This window comes from Cervus elaphus, chromosome 15 (assembly GCF_910594005.1).
Source record: "Cervus elaphus chromosome 15, mCerEla1.1, whole genome shotgun sequence".
Lineage (NCBI taxonomy): Eukaryota > Metazoa > Chordata > Mammalia > Artiodactyla > Cervidae > Cervus > Cervus elaphus.
Window position 1 is genome coordinate 58,855,289 of NC_057829.1, and position 18,426 is coordinate 58,873,714.

The 18,426-nt window shown below is 41.1% G+C and overlaps 1 protein-coding gene across 4 annotated transcripts in view; it reads left to right on the forward strand.

Moving 5' to 3' along the window:
• PLCE1 (phospholipase C epsilon 1) overlaps positions 1-18,426 on the forward strand; it is a 361,223-nt gene that overhangs the window by 320,020 nt on the left and 22,777 nt on the right. For all 4 annotated transcript variants that reach the window (XM_043926636.1, XM_043926638.1, XM_043926637.1 and 1 more), the window contains 5 exons: positions 3,529-3,650; positions 4,547-4,664; positions 10,078-10,209; positions 11,323-11,613; positions 17,134-17,297. In XM_043926636.1, coding sequence (XP_043782571.1) covers positions 3,529-3,650; positions 4,547-4,664; positions 10,078-10,209; positions 11,323-11,613; positions 17,134-17,297 — 827 coding nt within the window. The remainder of the gene's footprint in view (positions 1-3,528; positions 3,651-4,546; positions 4,665-10,077; positions 10,210-11,322; positions 11,614-17,133; positions 17,298-18,426) is intronic.

The window sequence follows — 18,426 nt, forward strand, 5'->3', positions numbered from 1 at the left end:
TTTTTTTTTTTTTTCCTCCAAAATAAGTCTGGCACTCTATAGACAAACAGTACAGGTTGTTGTAATATTATCTAAGAGTCTGGAATCCTGTCACTTAGCAAGGAGGACCAAGCTAGGAAGGGGATTCTGTCAGCCACTAGAGCCGTTACTAAAGGAAAGAAGAGGATGTGGAAAGCAGCACAGGAGTTGTTCCTACATTGGTTTCTAGAGAAAGAGGTAGAATTACAGCAGGGAGGCCACATTCTTACTCTTTCAGTATCTGGCATGTCTGATGCTCTTGGTGGAACTTGTAGGCTGTGGTTAAATCTTTTCTATCTCCTGAACCACCTGCAGGGAGCAGCATCGAGTTCCCATACTCTGCTTCTTCACTGCTTTCATTCTTGCTTTGCAAGAGCATGGGAAAAAATGAAGCATCATTCCCCTTCTGCACCCACCCCCCTACCCTGGTTCTCACATTACTAAGCCAACCAGACATTTCCTTCTGGCCCCACCAAAAAGAGAAAACAACACGGGTGAAGACTAATGGTGCACTACAAAAAAGTCACAGGAATGATACTACCTACCCTGTTTTACAGGTGAAGGGGTCTTCTTACAAGAGAATTAGGTTTCAGGTGTATGTCATCTGGACAAAATTCATATCTCTGCTAGGGATTACAAAATGCTTCCTTAGGTACCACTGCTGATGATAGATTGTTTTAATTTTGGCAACATCTGAAAGACAAATATGTAGTCATGAAAAAATGCCAAAGTTCCTGTTTACTTAAACATTTAAATGTAGACTATATTACTTCTCATTATTTTGTTAATGTGCAGATATACCCAGACCAGCAACCATTTACCACTTGCATTAAGACTGCAGCCAGGGGACGTCCATGGAAGTCCAGTAGCTGGAACTTTGTCTTCCATTGCAGGGCATGCAGGTGCCATCCCTAGTCAGGAAGCTGGGATCCCACATGCCTCACGGCCAAAAAGCCAAGACATGGAACGGAAGCAGTGCTGTATCAAATTTACTAAAGACTTTGAAAATGGCCTACATTAAAAAAAACCTAAAAAAAAAAACGACAGCCAAGCCTCCTCCAAATATCCACTTCTCATGCAGCATGATCGTCTAGTCATGTTTCCATGAGCCTCCATCATGGTCAGCAGCTACAGTCTAATCTGTTTCTGCCCCCAGATATAATACTAGTCTCTATCCATTTAATAATTGTCCTTAGTAGTAGTTGATTGCTTCATGTGCTCAGTCAGTTGCTTAGTCGTGTCTGGCTCTTTGTGATCCCAAGAACTGTAGCCAGCCAGGCTCCTCTGTCCATGGTGATTCTCCAGCCAAGAATACTAGAGTGGGTTACCATGCCCTCCTCCAGAGCATCTTCCTAACCCAGGGATCGAGCCTAAGTCTTTGGGTGGATTCTTTACAGTCTGAACCACCAGCGAAGCCCAAGAATACTGGAGTGGGTAGCCTTTCCCTTCTCCAGGGGAACTTCCTGACCCAGGAGTTGAACTGGGGTCTCCTGCATTGCAGGCAGATTCTTTACCAGTTGAATTACCTGGGAAGCCCTGACTGCTTCATACCATCAACTAAAAACTGACCTGAAATCCTGTCAGTTAACACAAGGGGCATATTCTCTAATTGGGAGACTGAAAAAGCATGATAACAGGAAGGAGTCAAGATCATTTCTTATAGCCTATTCCTCAAAAGCTGTGGGAAGATCCTCTGGAGAAGAGAATGGTAACCCACTCCAGTATTCTTGCCTGGAGAATTCCATGGACTTAGGAGCCTGGCGGGCTATAGTCTATAACATCACAAAGAGTCAGACACACCTGAGTGGCTAACACCTTCACTTTCACTTTTCTGAATCCATTGAAAGCAAGTCAGGCTGAAAACTCACCTAGGTAGCCCAGTTTATCTCTTTGACAACTCTAGTCCTCAGTTTTCACGTATATAAAATGAGCAAATTTCTCTAAAACCTTTTTTTGGCTATAAAACTGTGATAGTTCCTGGGAACTATCTGAAAATTACTTCCAGAAAATCTAAAGGAAGTTGCAAATGAGGCTCATTTATTTCAGGAAGTACTACTCTGCCTTTTGGCCAGTAAGTTCTTAATGAATATTTATTCAATTAAATTTTATTAAAGCAATATCAATTAATTTTTCCCCAACCTTGCTGTACATCTTAACTAGCATTGAACATGCACTATAGATTTGAATTTACAACTTTATATAGATATTCTGTGACTTCATATATATGAAGTCTAATGATTGCATGATTCTAACAAATTAATCAATTTCTATCCATTCGACATGAAGTATTTTGCAGACTATTAGGACCATCAGTAACTGAAGATAGGTAGTGTGAATGTGGCAGCATGATTAATGTTAACAATGTTTGCACTTCTTTTATTGTTAGTCTTTGCATCCCTTAATAGTCAAACTATTAAATCAGTGGAAGAGTTCTTATTTCATTTATGTTGTAATTTAAGCTGTTGTTATTTATGCTTTACTTCATACCTTAATTTAATTTATCTGGCTTTTTGCCTTAATTTTCCTTACTTTTATCCCCTTTCTGATTCTATTTTTCTGTAGCAGATGTCCTTACTGCTTCTCCTGCTCCTAACAGTCAGGAAGGTAAAGCCATTTGAACCTGGCATTTTAACTGCATGAATGTCAGCATTCTGTTTTCTATTGTTTAGGTCTGATTCGCATGTGACACTTAAGAATAAAAATGTCATTAACTGATTGACCTAATTTATTCCTTGGCAGCCTGCATGGCCCTGATTTGGTATAAGGATATTTTGGTCTAAGCATTTGTGGTCTGATGAGATAGTAAATTGTGGGTGAGAAATGAGCTTTCTTGTTTGTCATTTTAAAAGAACATAATCATGTTTATTTTCCTAAAACCTTTACAGTCATTTTGAATAGAAATACCAAAGTAAGAGCAAAGTATAAGATTATCTGTCATACTTTGGAAATGTTTAAATCTATCTTGATTCCTCATCTTAAGATTTTCCCTTCATAAATTGATAGACAATTATGAAAACTTTACTTTCCAATTAAGTATATTTGTGAAAACTGCATGGCAAATAACAATGCCTTTTTCCCCTCTGGTTTTGACATTTCTAGAGGTAAAAGAAACTAATAGCTTCGTTTTTAAGTGAGAGTGATTAAATCATGTCTGTACCATCAAGAAGTGATTCAACCAATCAACCTTTCCCAAACTTGTGTGCTGAGAGCTTCTTGACAGGGTATCTTCCATAATCTGTGCACAGTTCTAATTGTGCGAAAATGAGTTTTCTCATTTAGATTATGTCTATATGGTACCAAAACTAACTGGTAAGTTAGTCCATTCAATAAAAAATGAATATATCATTTAACAAAATTTAAAAATTTAAGCCATTATTTTGGTAACATGTAGTCAGCACCTCAGTCTTACAGATAAGAACAAGAACCTGGATATTCTTGCAGTGATGTAGACACAACCTTAAAGTAAAGCATTCAGTTCTTATTCACTAAAGCCTGCCAACTCATTTTCAGACAACATTCTAGAAGACAGACCTGAAAATAAATCATGTAATGACAAACTTCAGTTTGAGTATAATGAAGAAATCCCCAAGAGGATAAAGAAAGCAGATAACTCTGCTTGCAACAAAGGAAAGGTAGGTGAATGGTTTCTGTTCGATTGTACTTGGACATGGTACTCTTGTCAGTTTCAGATAGGATTTCACTCCCTCCCTATCCCTTCCCTTCACCTTGCCCCTCACTTTCCCTTGAATGCCAAAGTCAGTGATGATATGGGCCCCCTTCTATCATTTATAGAAAGTTAGTCATTTATTCATCCAGCCAGTACCTACTGGAGGTGTAGCATGTAGTAGGCAGTAAGGTAACACAGGCGGTGATTTAGCAATGGAAGTAAACATGTCAACAGTGCTTGGAAATAATTACAAAGAGCAGTGATTACACATTGTTATCAGATCATCTGGAAGATGAAGTTGAGAAGCAGATTAAAACAGGGCATTCAGAGCAGGAGGACAGCCTGGTATGTTTAGTGAATTGCCGGAAGTTTTAAAGTTGTTTGGGATGACCAAGAAGATAAACAGGGCTGATTGGGAAGTGTTAGCAGAGGGAGGACACTAAGAATGGAAAAATAAATGAGATACCTGGACCCAGACCTCAAGTGCTTCACAGTGTTAGACTTTGAGCAAATTGATAGTTGCAGTGACATTGTTGGAGAACAAAATAACAAAATGTGCCAAGAATTTGAGCCACAGAAGATACATACTCCATCATCTATTTGTTCAACAAATATGCATTGAATGTTCTACATTTCAGACCCTGAACTATATGCCCTGGGGGAAGATGAAAAATGTTAGACTCAGCCATTGCTCTCAGAAAGCTTTTCTCTAGGGAAGGTGTTAGAATGTGTATATGGATAAGATAGAGCAAGTGAAACACACTGATGACAAAAGAGAGGAACAAAGAGCTTTGGGGAGTCAGAGGTAAGTGATCTGATGGGTACCTTCCCTGTAAACCAGTATCATTGTTCCCTTGATAGGTTTATGACATGGAACTGGGAGAAGAATTTTATCTTCCTCAGAATAAAAAGGAAAGCAGACAGATTGCACCAGAGCTTTCTGACCTTGTCATCTATTGCCAAGCAGTAAAATTCCCAGGTAAGAGTAGACAGTATCATTTATAGCATTTAAAGATACCAAAAGATACAAATACGCTATTTAATCAGGTATTGTGAATGGTCTCAAAATAACTAAAATGTGTTGCAGAAATCACTGTTCCAGTACCTTCTAAATATTTATTATTATTTGCTTTGATGCTGATGTGGATAATACCATAATATTATCATTTTTTCAGACCATACCATTTCTCTTCATAATAGTTAATAATAATCATAATATTCACAACAACTAATAGCTAAAATTTATTAAGCATTTAATTTTAAGTACCAGGATTTGTATTAAATATTTTACATACATCATCTTAAATGACTTCATAATAATTCTGTGAGTAGGCAGATTTATCCCTATTTTTACATAAAACAATCTGAGAGAGATGAAATAATTGGCCCAAGGTTTCAGAGCATATCAGTTAAGACTCTTTTCTTTGAAAGTGGCAGAAATTGGCATAAGCAAAGAAGAAATGTATTGACTTGTGTGTTGAAAAATGAAGAGATAAACAAGTTTCAAATACATCTCTATCCAGGGCTTTCCTCTCACTTCATAGGATCACCCCATTGACTCTCACTGGGTTACCACTGTGTTGGCCCTTTTTCCTTCATGGTGGCAAGGCAGCTGCAGCAGGCCAGCACTGCATGCTTCTAGATTCAGCTTCAGGATGAGTCTATTTCAGAACTTTCAGCAGCAGTTTCATTGTTTTTCATTGGGTTTTTGCCCATCCCCAAACCAGTCACTGTGATCAAGGACATGCAATGCTCTGACAGTCTAGGGCAGTGGTCCCCAATCTTTTTTGGCAACAGGAGCTGGTTTCCTGGAAGACAGTTTTTCCACAGACTGCATGGGGGAAGGGGTGGGAGAGGAGGGCAGAGGAAGGCTTCATGATGATTCAAGAGCGTTACATTCATTATACTGCTGCTGATCTGATAGGAGTTGGAATGGGAAAGGGCTGTAAATACGGATGAAGCTTTGCTCACTCACTCACCTGCCCTTTACCTCCTTCTATGGGGCCCTGTTCCTAACAAGTTACTGACCACTACTAGTCTATGTCCTGGGGATTGGGGACCCCTGGTCTAGGACTTATGTCATGTGCCCCATCCCTGAGCTAGGTAGTGAGTCTCCACCCAAACTGCAAAGATCAAGGACAAAATTTCAGTGGAGGTTTCCCCAATTGGCCATTTTTAGAAGTACAAGTGAACTTACGCTGATAAACCATTGCCCCCAGAATTGTGCATTTCAGTTAATAAAGAATAGAATTCTGATTCTGAAGCTCGTCTGCCTCCAAAGTCCTGCTCTTAACCCTAGGACTACCCTCCTGTCTTGTTAGGGTGTGCTGCTAATGAGCTCATCCAAATGGAACAGCAGGAGGCAGAGGGCAAACAGGAAATCCATAAATATCTGGAAGTCAGAAAAATTCATCTCCTCTTATTAAGAAGAAAGATTTCCTTGTACAAGATTTCTGAGGACAGGAAAGCAGCTGGCATTGGGGCACCCATCTAAATGTTAGTAAGCAGCTTGGATGAATTTGACCTAGAGAGGGAAATTAAAACACCAACCCTCATTTTTTTCAAGGTGGTCTGGATGCAGATCCTGCTTCCAGAGGCTTTATCTTAAGACTCAGTTCTCACACTCTGCCCTGCAAAGGGGACAGAGGTCTTAGGCTATCAAAAAATTAGATAACCAGTGGTCTCTTCACACACCAGAGGAGGATAAAAATCATAGAACTTTCTCAATTTTAGATTTTCTCTTATAAACTGCTTTTATTTTTTGTTTTTTTATTATTTTTTTCTTTTTTATTTATTTTTATTAGTTGGAGGCTAATTACTTTACAATATTGTAGTGGTTTTTGCCATACATTGACATGAATCAGCCATGGATTTACATGTGTTCCCCATCCTGATCCCCTCTCCCACCTCCCTCTCCATCCCATCCCTCTGGGTCTTCCCAGTGCACCAGCCCTGAGCACTTGTCTCATGCATCCAGCCTGGGCTGGTGATCTGTTTCACCCTTGATAGTATACTTGTTTCAATGCTATTCTCTCAGAACATCCCACCCTCGCCTTCTCCCACAGAGTCTAAAAGTCTGTTCTGTACATCTGTGTCTCTTTTTCTGTTTTGCATATAGGGTTATCGTTACCATCTTTTAAAATATATAAATATAAACTGTTTTTAAACTTTTGGCAGCTGCTACTGCCTATCTGCTAGCATATTCTGTTGAGGAGGATAAGAGTGAATAAGTAGCCAGCAATGCAACCCACTCCAGTAATCTTGCCTGGGAAATCCCATGGACAGAGGAGCCTGGCGGGCTACATATTCCTGGGGTCGCAAAAGAGTCGGACACGACTTAGAGACTAAACAACAACAAGAGATTTCAAAGAAACGAAAGAAGCTGGCCATGTAGGTTTAGTTTCACAGATCCGGACTTTCTGTCTCATGAGTACACCATATCTATAGTTAGTGAAATTGTTCTTATCATGGGATAAAATTCTTTCATTGTCAATGAGCCTGATGGCCTGCATGTCCCTCATCTCAGGAACAAATGTGAAGACCACTCCATCCAAGAACCATACTCACTGCATCTCTTGTTCTTTATAAATTTAGCTGCCACTGCACCCAGAACGTTCCTCTGGCTCTGTCTTTTCCTCTCAAGCACTGAGTCAACAAAGAGTACAAGTTCCCAGAGATATTTGAAGTCACCATGAAAGATTACATTTCTCTACTGATAGAGGATCGTGGAAGGGTCAAAGGTCATTTGGTACAGTTTCTGACGAGGCACAGGCAGAGCATGGGGTTGTTTGGCTTGTTTTTAAAATTCCAAGTGTGCTGTTTTTTAAAGTGTTTAAATAGCACACATCCTTTATAAGTATGCTATATTCTAATCCCCCCCTTTTTAACCTTTCTTTTAGTAATTGAAGTTTCTCACATTTTTTCCCCAAATTTATTTCCTTTCTCGTAATGACTAAATTGCATTGCCCGAATCATTGTCATAATAGCTTCTAAATATTTATTATCATTATGATTTGTTTGAATAATTCAGGAGGAAAATGCCCTACAGTGTGAATTTCTTTGAGATACAACTTAAAAATTTATATGAATATAATAATTTTTAAAAGTGTTCACTTTGCTCTACTGTTGGTTTAATTTTGCTACATCATCAATTTCTATGCATCTCACCTTTCACCATCCCAAGTCCCTTCCCAAGGAGCCACCATGCAAAAAGTTCTTTAGAGCAGGGAAGCACCATGAAGACCATGGGTGCGTCCTTCCCCAGATCATGGACCTGCTCCATGGGCAGTCACTCCGCAGGTGACTCGGCCAGGGCAGTTCTATAACTTCTCTGCACTCTGGGTTCTCTACTGGTGAAAGAGGCATGACTTGCAAGGTGTTTGTATAAACAGTCCTAACTTGCAAGGTTGTTATATAACTTATCAATAAGGCGCACAGTGTGACTAGCACACTATCTAGAAAATAATTGGCTCATTGGAAATGGTTGTTGTCCTTGTCATTGGTGAAGGGACCAACCGGGCAGATTAAGGGTCTTTGTTGCTCTTTCAATAACTTCTTTGGGCCTCTCCAGATTCTTTCCCTTTTCTTGATCACTCAGCGCTTGTTTTCTTGCTTACTCACCCCACCCCAGAGAACACCCAGGCTCCTCAAAGGGGATCATGTACCCTTGGGGGATGTCAGCATGTTCCAGGGTGTGTGCAAAAACCCCAGAATGAATGCAGCCCCTCACTCTGACCCTTCATCGGTTTTATTCGGGAGAAAATCCACTGTTACATCATTGTGTAGAGGGCAAAATTCACAAAAAGTTTTAAGATAAAGAATTCACTTGTTCAAGTTTGTGCATCTTTGCAGTTTCAGATACCTCAGAGGAAAAAAAAGATATAGAAGCCCCATAGCAACTTTGCACTGAACATTTTCTCTGAACAGGACACCCTACTAAGTATGCAGATATACATTATCTCATGTAATCCTAACCAGGACTCTCTTAGAGATGAGGAATAAGTGGTGAGAGAGGTTAAGTAATTTGTGTGAGGTCGCTCCGCAGGGAACAGGGTTTAAATTCCAGAGTCTACACTCTTACTGAGCTCAGTTGTGTCCGACTTTTTGCAGCCCTATGGACTGTAGCCCGCCAGACTCCTCTGTCAATGGGATTTTCCAGGCAGGAATATTGGAGTGGTTTGCCATTTCCTCCTTCAGGGGATTGTCTCAATCCAGATATCGAACCCGCTTCTCCTGGATCTCCTGCATTGGCAGACAAAATCTTTACCACTGAGCCACCTGGGAAGCCCACACTCTTATTAAACACTACTTACTCCTGTCTTCTCACGTGATATTCTTGGAAAGTTTATTTTCATCTTAAAGTGGCCTTCCTGAATACTGCTTCAGCTAAAGGAATTACTCTCTAATGGTACAATTGTAGAGAGTGGGACCAGTTTGAAGGCAACTCTGGTTTCACTGTTGCCTTTATATCCTTCCCAGCTGCCAGGTTTGTTTGGTGTGAATTTGTTTCCTCATTCAGCAAATACCTGTGAAGTTCCTGATGTGCCCTAGCACTGGCCAGACAGGAAGGATCCAAAGAGTGGCTGGACCAGGAGTGAGGAAGAGAAGCCCTGAAACATAGTTATCAGCATAATCTGTTTCCCATTTAATCCTCAGGTTAACCCTGTGAATGAGTTCCTATCACTGAACCCATTTTGCAGATAAGGCAGCTGAGGAGCCAAGAAGGTAGATGTTAAATCAAGGTTCCTATGGGCAGGAATTGATCCTGGACAGTTATGATATGGGCTTCCCAGGTGGTGTTAGTGGTAAAGAAACTGCCGCGAATGGGCAGGAGACTTAGGGGACTGTGGGTTCGATCCCTGGGTTGGGAAGATTCCCTGGAGGAGGGTATGACAATCCACTCCAGTATTTTTGCCTGGAGAATCCTATGGACAGAGGTTCCTGGCAGGCTAGAATCCATGAGGTCACAGAGAGTCGAACAGGACTAAAGCGACTTAGCACACAATTATATGACAGCTCAGGCCTTTGACCATTCTTTCATCTCTCCAAACTGCACTAATTAGGTTCTAGAGTCTAATCGTTTAGGCTCTAAAAGATTTTTTTCTTGCAATTTTTCAAAATCTTTCTGTTGCATAACCCAATAGGTATGGGTGTGATTTTGTGGTCGTCTTGTAATAATCCTGAAGGTCTTGTCTCATTTGCCTACAGAGATAAAAACTTCACTGTCATTACTTGCAATGCTATTATTAATCGTGCTAAAAATGCTAGTAGATCTTCTGTACTGGGTTAGAAGGGAGTAGCAGGACTTCAAAATAAACATTAGCAGGGATGGAAAATGTTGAGTTCCCTTGCTTGTAGTTTTTGGCTTATTTATTTTCATTTTATGGGAACAGGCCTGTCAACTCTAAATGCATCTGGCTCTAGCAGAGGAAAAGAAAGGAAAAGCAGGAAGTCCATTTTTGGCAACAATCCGGGCAGAATGAGCCCCGGGGAGACAGCACCATTTAACAAAACATCTGGAAAAAGTAAAGTCACCTTCTGACAATATCTTTGCCTGATTCTGCATGCTGGAGAATTCTGAGATTTCACTAAGCACTTCCCTGGAAATTTTTAATCTTTTTTTTTTATAGTCATGATTATTCATATTATCTAAGTGTGGTGTAAATATTTTTTTAATTACAAAATTATCCTCTTAACTTCCTAAAAAATAGTCTTTCACTGAAGATATTCTAAAAGTGTTTGCCTCAGAAGTAAAAATTGGAGCCACCTTGGAACCTTCTCATGGTTCTTGGAACTGTACTCTTCCCCATTATAATTCCAGAAGATATATCCAGTTTATGTCTAATTACTTTTTATTGTCAAAGTCATAAATTCTCATAGTTAAAAAACTCAAACTATAGAGTATTATTAAAGTTTCTTTCCACTCGCAACATCCCAGTTCTACTCCCCAGAGGTAACCACTATTAAGTTTATTGTGTTTAGTTCAAGAAAAATAAGATTCTTTTTAAGATAATCCAAATGGGATATAACTGAAAATGTATAACTTTTATACGCACTATAGCTTTCTGCATAGCTTTCTGTACATATAATCTACCTTACCCTCCTTAATGTCCCTGTGGTATTCTGTTGTGTGGATATACTGCCATTTATTTAACCATTTCTCACTGGTAGAACTTCTGGGTTGCTTCCTGGGTTTTTATTGCTTTGTGTGTGTGTGTGTGCTGTAAAAAAATACTGCTGAGTGAATACCTTGCATATGCATACATTGTTTTATATCTGTGCAAATATATCTACAAGAAAATGAGGTACTGAGGCAAAGGACTTTAGGGCTTTTAATTTAAATTGGTGTTACATTTACTTTCAAACTCTATAGCTGTTCCTTTTGGGGGGAAGATCTAGTTGGCTTTATTATTTATTGACTCGTGAACGGGTAGCATTCCATCTAGCAGGTAGAAAGGCACACCCTTAACGGCTGTCCTTTACTCTCAAGGTGGGGGACTAACTCACAGGTAACACTCCAGGTGCACGCCGATGTGTCCTGTGCTGTGATTGTAGCCTGCGATGTTGTTCAGGTTTCTCTTTCTAAAATACCTCAAGTGTTCTGCACTAATCTGAGGCTAATCTTTGGGGGGGTTTAGGTTCCTGTGAAGGAATGCGACAGGCCTGGGAGGACTCTCCTTTCTCCGTCAACCCAACCACATCCCTCAGCGCTATCATTAGAACTCCCAAATGCTACCATATCTCCTCGCTGAATGAAAATGCCGCCAAACGTCTATGTCGCAGGTATTCTCAGAAACTGATCCAGCACACCGCCTGCCAGCTGCTGAGGACGTACCCGGCTGCCACTCGCATCGACTCTTCCAACCCCAACCCCCTCCTGTTCTGGCTTCATGGCATACAGCTCGTGGCACTCAACTACCAGACAGATGGTAATGGGCCTGCTTCTCCCAGAGGACTGCCTTCTCCCCTCGCTCCTTTGCATCTTACATCTCAACAAAAAACATGTTTTCAAGGGGGCAAGAGTCCCAACTAGGGCCTATGTGAGGGTGAAAATACAGAAGACAGAAAAGAGAAGAGAATTAGACACTGAATTGTACTCTTGACTTTTCAGAGTTAAGGCGATGGGGAAAAAAAACCTCAAGGAGTCCTGAATAGTCTCTTGTTCCTGCTCCATTTTTAAAGCACTTTTTATTTATTTTTATTATTATTATTTGTTATTTATTTTAATTGGAAAGAAAGAAAGAAAGTGAAGTCGCTCAGTCATGCCTGACTCTTTGTGACCCCATGGTCTATAGCCTACCAGGCTCCTCCATCCATGGGATTTTCCAGGCAAGAATACTGGAGTGGGTTGCCATTTCCTTCTCCAGGGGATCTTCCTGACCCAGGGATCGAACCTGGGTCTCCCACATTGTAAGCAGACGCTTTTACCATCTAAGCCACTAGGAAAGCTTCATGCAAAAGTCTCTGCCTTAATTGGAGGATAATTACATTTTGATGGTTTTTCCCATGCATCAACATAAATCGACCACAGGTATAGATACATGTGTCACCCCTATCCTGAACCCCCCTCCCACCTTCCTCCCCACCCCGTCCCTCCAGGGTGCCCTGCTTCATGTATCAAACTTGCACTGGTCATCTATTTTGTATATGGTAAAGTACATGTTCCAATGCTATTCTCTCAAAGCATCCCACCCTTTCCTTCTCCCACTGAGTCCAAAGTCTATTCTTTACATCTGTGTCTCCTTTGCTGCCCTGCATGTAGGATAGTTGGTAGCATCTTTCTAAATTCCATATATATGCATTAATATACAGTATTTGTCTTTCTCCTTCTGATTTACTTCACTCTGTATAATAGGCTCCAGAATCATCCACCTCATTAGAACTGACTCACATGCATTCCTTTTTAATTAACATTAAATAATATTCCATTGTGTATATGTATCACAACTTCCTTATCCACCCATCTGCAGATGGACATCTAGGTTGTTAAAGCACTTTTTAAAAATAGAACTGCTATTGATAGAGCTGTGTCCAATTTGTTTTTAAAGACCTGTTGGGGTAAAGATTTCTTAATACTCTTTAGTAACTGTCTTGCTCATTTTTTCTTCTTGCTGTTAAAAAGTAGGGTCTTTCCAAACACTTTGCAAGTTAATACCATTTTAGCTTCCTCTCATCCCTTTGAGATTGAAATGGAGATGAATGGTCAGTGCTCAGCGAGCAGCTAATGCAAAGGAAACAAGTCTGAATTATATGGACAGAGAAAGTAGTGTTTGGACTTCTCCTCTGTCCATGAGATGCTCACGGGGGATAACGGGTGAGGCTGAAAACTCCCGAGTACAAGCTAGCTTTTACTACAGGTGGCTCCCTGTGCACTGGGTTTCCCTGGTAGCTCAGGTGAAAGAATCTGCCTACAATGTGGGAGACCCGGTTTGATCTCTGGGTCGGGAAGATCCCCTGGAGAAGGGAATGGCAACCCACCCCAGAACTCTTGCCTGGACTAAGGCACCTGGTAGGCTACAGTCCATGAGGTCGCAAAGGGTCGGATAACTGAGAGACTAAACAGCAGCAGCCTATGCTCACTCTTGACCCTTGTTATCTCATTTAATCTCTGAAACCACCCTAAGAAGTAGGAACCTTTATAATCCCTATTTCTCAGAGAAGCAAACCAAGACAAAGAGCAATTAAGTTGCTCACGGTCACAGAATGACTTATAAATTCAAGGACTCTCAGAGCTTAGAGGATAAAACTCTCTGGTTCCACTTAGATGTGGGGGGAGGTGGGGAGCTACAGCAGATGAAGAAAGAGCAGATGAGGAATGTTTCCTCAAAGCTCTTTAAAAAATCAGATTCTTCTCTTTGAATAGTCAAGCAGCCTGCGCCTTTCTCTCACGTGCACTGAATCAGATCCTAACCAACCGTGCTGACCCATCCACCATGGCGTAACCCTGTCTGCAGCCAAGGTCAAACCACAGCTATAGCTCTGGGATCAGCCAGCCACCTGGCACTGGCGCCACCAGAGCCCATTTGTGGCCAACCCTGGTTAGAGACATCAGTCATATTTTCTCGCTCTTGTTATATTTGCTCCTTTCAGTTGAAATTGAATAAGATAATGCAGGTGAAATACCATACTTAGCATAGTGCCTGGAGTGCGGACAGCATTCCACAAACATTAGCTCTCATTAAGTATTTTTGATAAGTTATGAAAACAGCACACTTTGGACTCGCAAGTGGAAATAATAGTGAAATATTTTCAAAGCTGTAAAAATTTCTTTTCAGTCTGTCCCAAGTGGCTTGTGGGTTTATATCTCTGGCCCTGTCTGTGGCCCTGTGTCCACTGGCGCCCTTGGTTGAGATGATATGGAAATATTTTAAGTGAACTGAAATAACTAGCTAAATGGTTTTCTCAAGGAAATGGAAATGCACTTGGTTTGGGACGTGTCCTTCCTCCTGAAGTGCTGAGGCTGGTGCAGACACGCTGGCTCCACTGATGGCAGAGGGAGCCACAGCTGAAGGGGACACAGGAATGGGGCCCTCCTCAAGCCTCCTTGTGGTCTGGAAGCACACACGGAGGCTGCAGCTTGGCCTCCACTCACCCCTGGAGGCTCAGCCTCTTCCCCAAATCAAGCTGGGTGCGTGTTCCAGCTGCCCCACTCAGGTTTCTCCTCTGTGTCATCTTCCAACCCAGGAGGGAGTGCTGCCATAGATCCTCTCTTGATTCAATGCAGCCAGTAATGATGAAGCCTCTTCCATGCTGGACAAAGCTCACACTGTGTCCAGTTTCAGTCTATCTGTAAAAAAGGTCTTCATTCTCGCACACTGGGGGTAGAGCCTAGTTCAATCCCTTGCATACAGTAGGTGCTCAATAAATGCATGTTGTGCTGCGCTAACACTGTCTCGATGAGCTTCAGCAGAGCCTATCATTCTTGATTTTTGGTCTAGATTCCTTCTAGGTATTGCCAGGTGAATTTCAAGTCCAAACAGACAGATAAGCGTCATTGGAATCACTATATTTTAATTTTTGGAAAAAAAAAATTCCTGGGCTAGGGAATGCTTGATTTTCCATGAAATATCCCAACCAAATAACAAATAACCCCTTCCCCATACCCCTTGTAATAATCCAAATATATTCCATGGGTTGTTTGCCTTAAGTTTCCTGAATTTCAGGGGACCCTGGTGCCCCAAAGGTATGCCCATGGACTTAGGGTCACTTCCCAAGATTTCTAATGGCTCCATCAACTCCAAGAAGGTCTGCAGTGATCTGAAACCAGGAGTATCCCAGGTCTACACTCAGTAAAACAAACTCTTAAGTTTGGAAACTGACCTCATCCTGACATGCAGACCCTGGTTATTATAGGCAACAGCCCCTGAAAGTTCTTTCCATTTGGGTCAGAATGATTCTTCCCTCATGTCCCAGGACCTACAAGTATGTAGAAATGCAGCCCCAAGTCAAAAGAAAAACTTCCATTAATATTTATTGTGCTTTTCTGAATAATTGTCACACACTTTCTGATGACTTTTCCAGCCCCCAAATAAGCGTAATGATTATGAAAATGTGTCAACTTCACACAGGGTTTTTAATGACTAGAAGGACACAAAGGTAAAGGATATGCTTAATCTGCCATCCCATGCATTGACTGAGAGGGTTGATGGAGTTACATATATCTGTGCACATTCATTCTTTGTTAAAACGGGTTTTAAAACTATAGCCCTAGTTGAAGTTTGGGGACCACCCTAGGGGGCAGTAGGAGGGCTAGATTTAAGCCCCATCTTTATTCTAACTGAGCAGCTGCACGTAGATCTGTTTTATATACCAAATCACCAAGTGAGATTTTAGTTAGGAAAGGTGCTTTGAAGTTTTGCAGAGCTACAAAGATAGACACAAATGCCAATGAAATCAGACTTCAAACCTAAATGAGCGTGGCCAGTATAATCATGACTTGATACCTACTGTTTATTGAGCACCTTCTATGTTCCAAAGGCTGGGGTAGGGATTTTTGCACATGATCTCGCTTATCTTTATGACACCCTTGTGAGATGCACATTATATGGCCCAGTACTTAAGATTAGGAACTGTGAGTCAAGCTGCCTGTGTTCAAACCTTATCATTCACTTCTTACTAGCTAGATGCCTTGGACTTTTTCACTTTTCATGCCTCAGTTTCTTCATCTATAAAAATGAGAAATACAAAAAGAATCTACCTCATAAGTTATTGGGAGGCGCTAGTACACACAAGTTCTTAGAATGGGGCTTGATCATCTGACCCATCCTTGCCCACGTCTGTGTTCCTCTGTAACAGGATAGCCTGTTCTCTCCCAGGAAGAGAGTTTTTTCCGGTTGCAGGCAATTGTCCCCAATGAATCAGGCACACTGGAGTTGGTAGCATCCAGAGCACTAATTTAATTGATAAGGGAGACAGAGGCTCAAGGAGCTTTGATGTGTGTGTAAGACATCTGACCCCAGAAATGCCTGCACATAATCCCGGCCAACCCCACTTATGGGGAAATTTTTTTACTCACAAGACAAGGAGAGAGGCCAACTTCTCATTGCTCTGCTGGGCTTATTTGCCACACTTTTCCTTGATGTTGGTCCAGGTAGCAGAGTTCATTCTGCACATGGAAGGAATCTGTCAGAGGGGACATTTGTCAGGTGTATCTCATAAACTTCTTGCTCACTTGGAATGCAGCTTTTCTACAGACTTGTGCCATCAGATGAGCACTTGGGTGTGTACGAGCCCCAAACCATACAGAGATCCAACCATTCATCAGACAACTCTGCCAAATAAAATCTGGCCACAGAAGACTGGAAGCTGTTGTGAGGGTTCCCAGAGTGTATTATTGAGGGGATTGTGGACATAATGTGAATCACATGTGATAATGATTGTTTTTTCATACCTAACTACAATTTAAAAATAGAGGTAGAAATACTGTAATTTATGAGTTGAAATTGAGATTTCAAGGAAAAGATATGTTTCTTTGGCTCTTTTCCTGGTCTTTCTTGGATTCTTAAGATTTCATCTTACGTTTGAAAAGGCAAGAATTAGTTGTATGATTGTCTGCATGGTTTGGTGTTTGGGGATAAGAAAATGCCATTATGTCTTTCTAAAATTCAGTATAAAATGAAGTATTTCAAAGATTAGTTTTTGAAAGGATGTTGCAAATTTTAATTTGCAGAAGGAGTTTTAAGTGGCAGGAGTTTTTTTGAACGGCTCCTGGGTTGGAGCAGGAAACGAGGCATATCCCATAGACAGTGAGCTCCATGAAGACTGTGGGTATCTTGTGTCTTGGTCCACACTGTATCTCTGGTGCCCAAGAGCTGACGCGTAGTAGGCACTCAATCTATGGAGTGAATGGATAGTTCTCTCTTCTTCCTGTTTAACTTAGAGAAAATCGGTAAAGTCTATTTGCAAGATGACACTTAAGCGACCAAATAACAAGTGATGCTATTTTACAGATCTCTCTTTACATTTGAATGCCGCCATGTTTGAGGCCAATGGTGGCTGCGGTTATGTTCTGAAACCCCCAGTTCTGTGGGACAAGAACTGTTCCATGTATCAGAAGTTCTCCCCCTTGGAAAGAGACCTGGACAACATGGAGCCTGCCGTCTATTCGTTAACTGTAAGTCTGGCCCCTGTGGTCCCAAGAGAATATAAGAAGGTGTTTAAGCCCTACTGAATATGAACTGCTTTTGACTTCAAGGCATGGCCAAACTCTCATGTAACAATTTTGTTGGTGCAGATTTAGTTCCCAAAAGAATTTCTTTACTTCTCAGAAGGCAGCAGCTGAGGTTTAGGTGCACAATCACCAGGTACTATACTTGCCAGAGCTCAGAAGGTAGAGTGATGACCCCCCTCCCCTGCTTCCACCTCCATACTGGTGATGGTAATTCTGTCTTCCAGGGCCCTCAGAATCATAACTCTCAGTGCACCCCAGAAAAGCTGAGCTCCGTGTTAGAGCAAGTCATCTTAAACTCTAATAGGCTCTTATAAAAAGTAAAACAGGCATCAATATACAAATCAATTAAACTCCTTACAGTCATTCCTGGCCTCTCCTTATTCCTTTTATTGTCTAATTCCTTTTATTGTCTAATTAACTAATTGTCAGAACTCCACAGACCGCCCTTAACATCAGAGTCCTTGTAGTTCATTACTCAATTTTATTTCCAGCTTCTCTCACTCCCTCTTAGCTGAGGGAAAAAAAAAAAAAAACACAAAACTGAATGGGTGCTAGAAAAGACAGGGAGTGATGAAGTTATCCTTCTGTCCATCTTTAGATCTCGTCTGTTTCCCTCCTAAGGAGGAATGCCAAGCAGTGTCTGCTCACAATACCTCACACCCCTGGGAAACCCCAGCTCACAGATTATCCTACCGCCAAACTGCATTTCCTCTTTCCCTAAGACAGGAGAGCAGCAGCTCCTTTTCTGTGTGACCATTTCTGCTAGACTTGATTATAGCGTCATGTTGACAGAAGGCTATAAATTTTGAACAGCATTCCTTGTGACTTGATCCAGAACTTAACTATCTAAGAAAAACATTTTGGAGTTATAAAAGATACACCTAAAACACTTTGAAGAGAATGTTAGTAACACATTTGTGGCTTCACAATTAAGGTCTTTTTTTCTCAACTTCTTGACAAACAATTTCATCTTAATTGTGGGGCTTTTTGAAGATGTTTCAGTATATTGACAGTTGAAAGGTTATAGTTAGGTGAATGCTGTTGACAAAATAAACTTTCCCATGATTCCAGT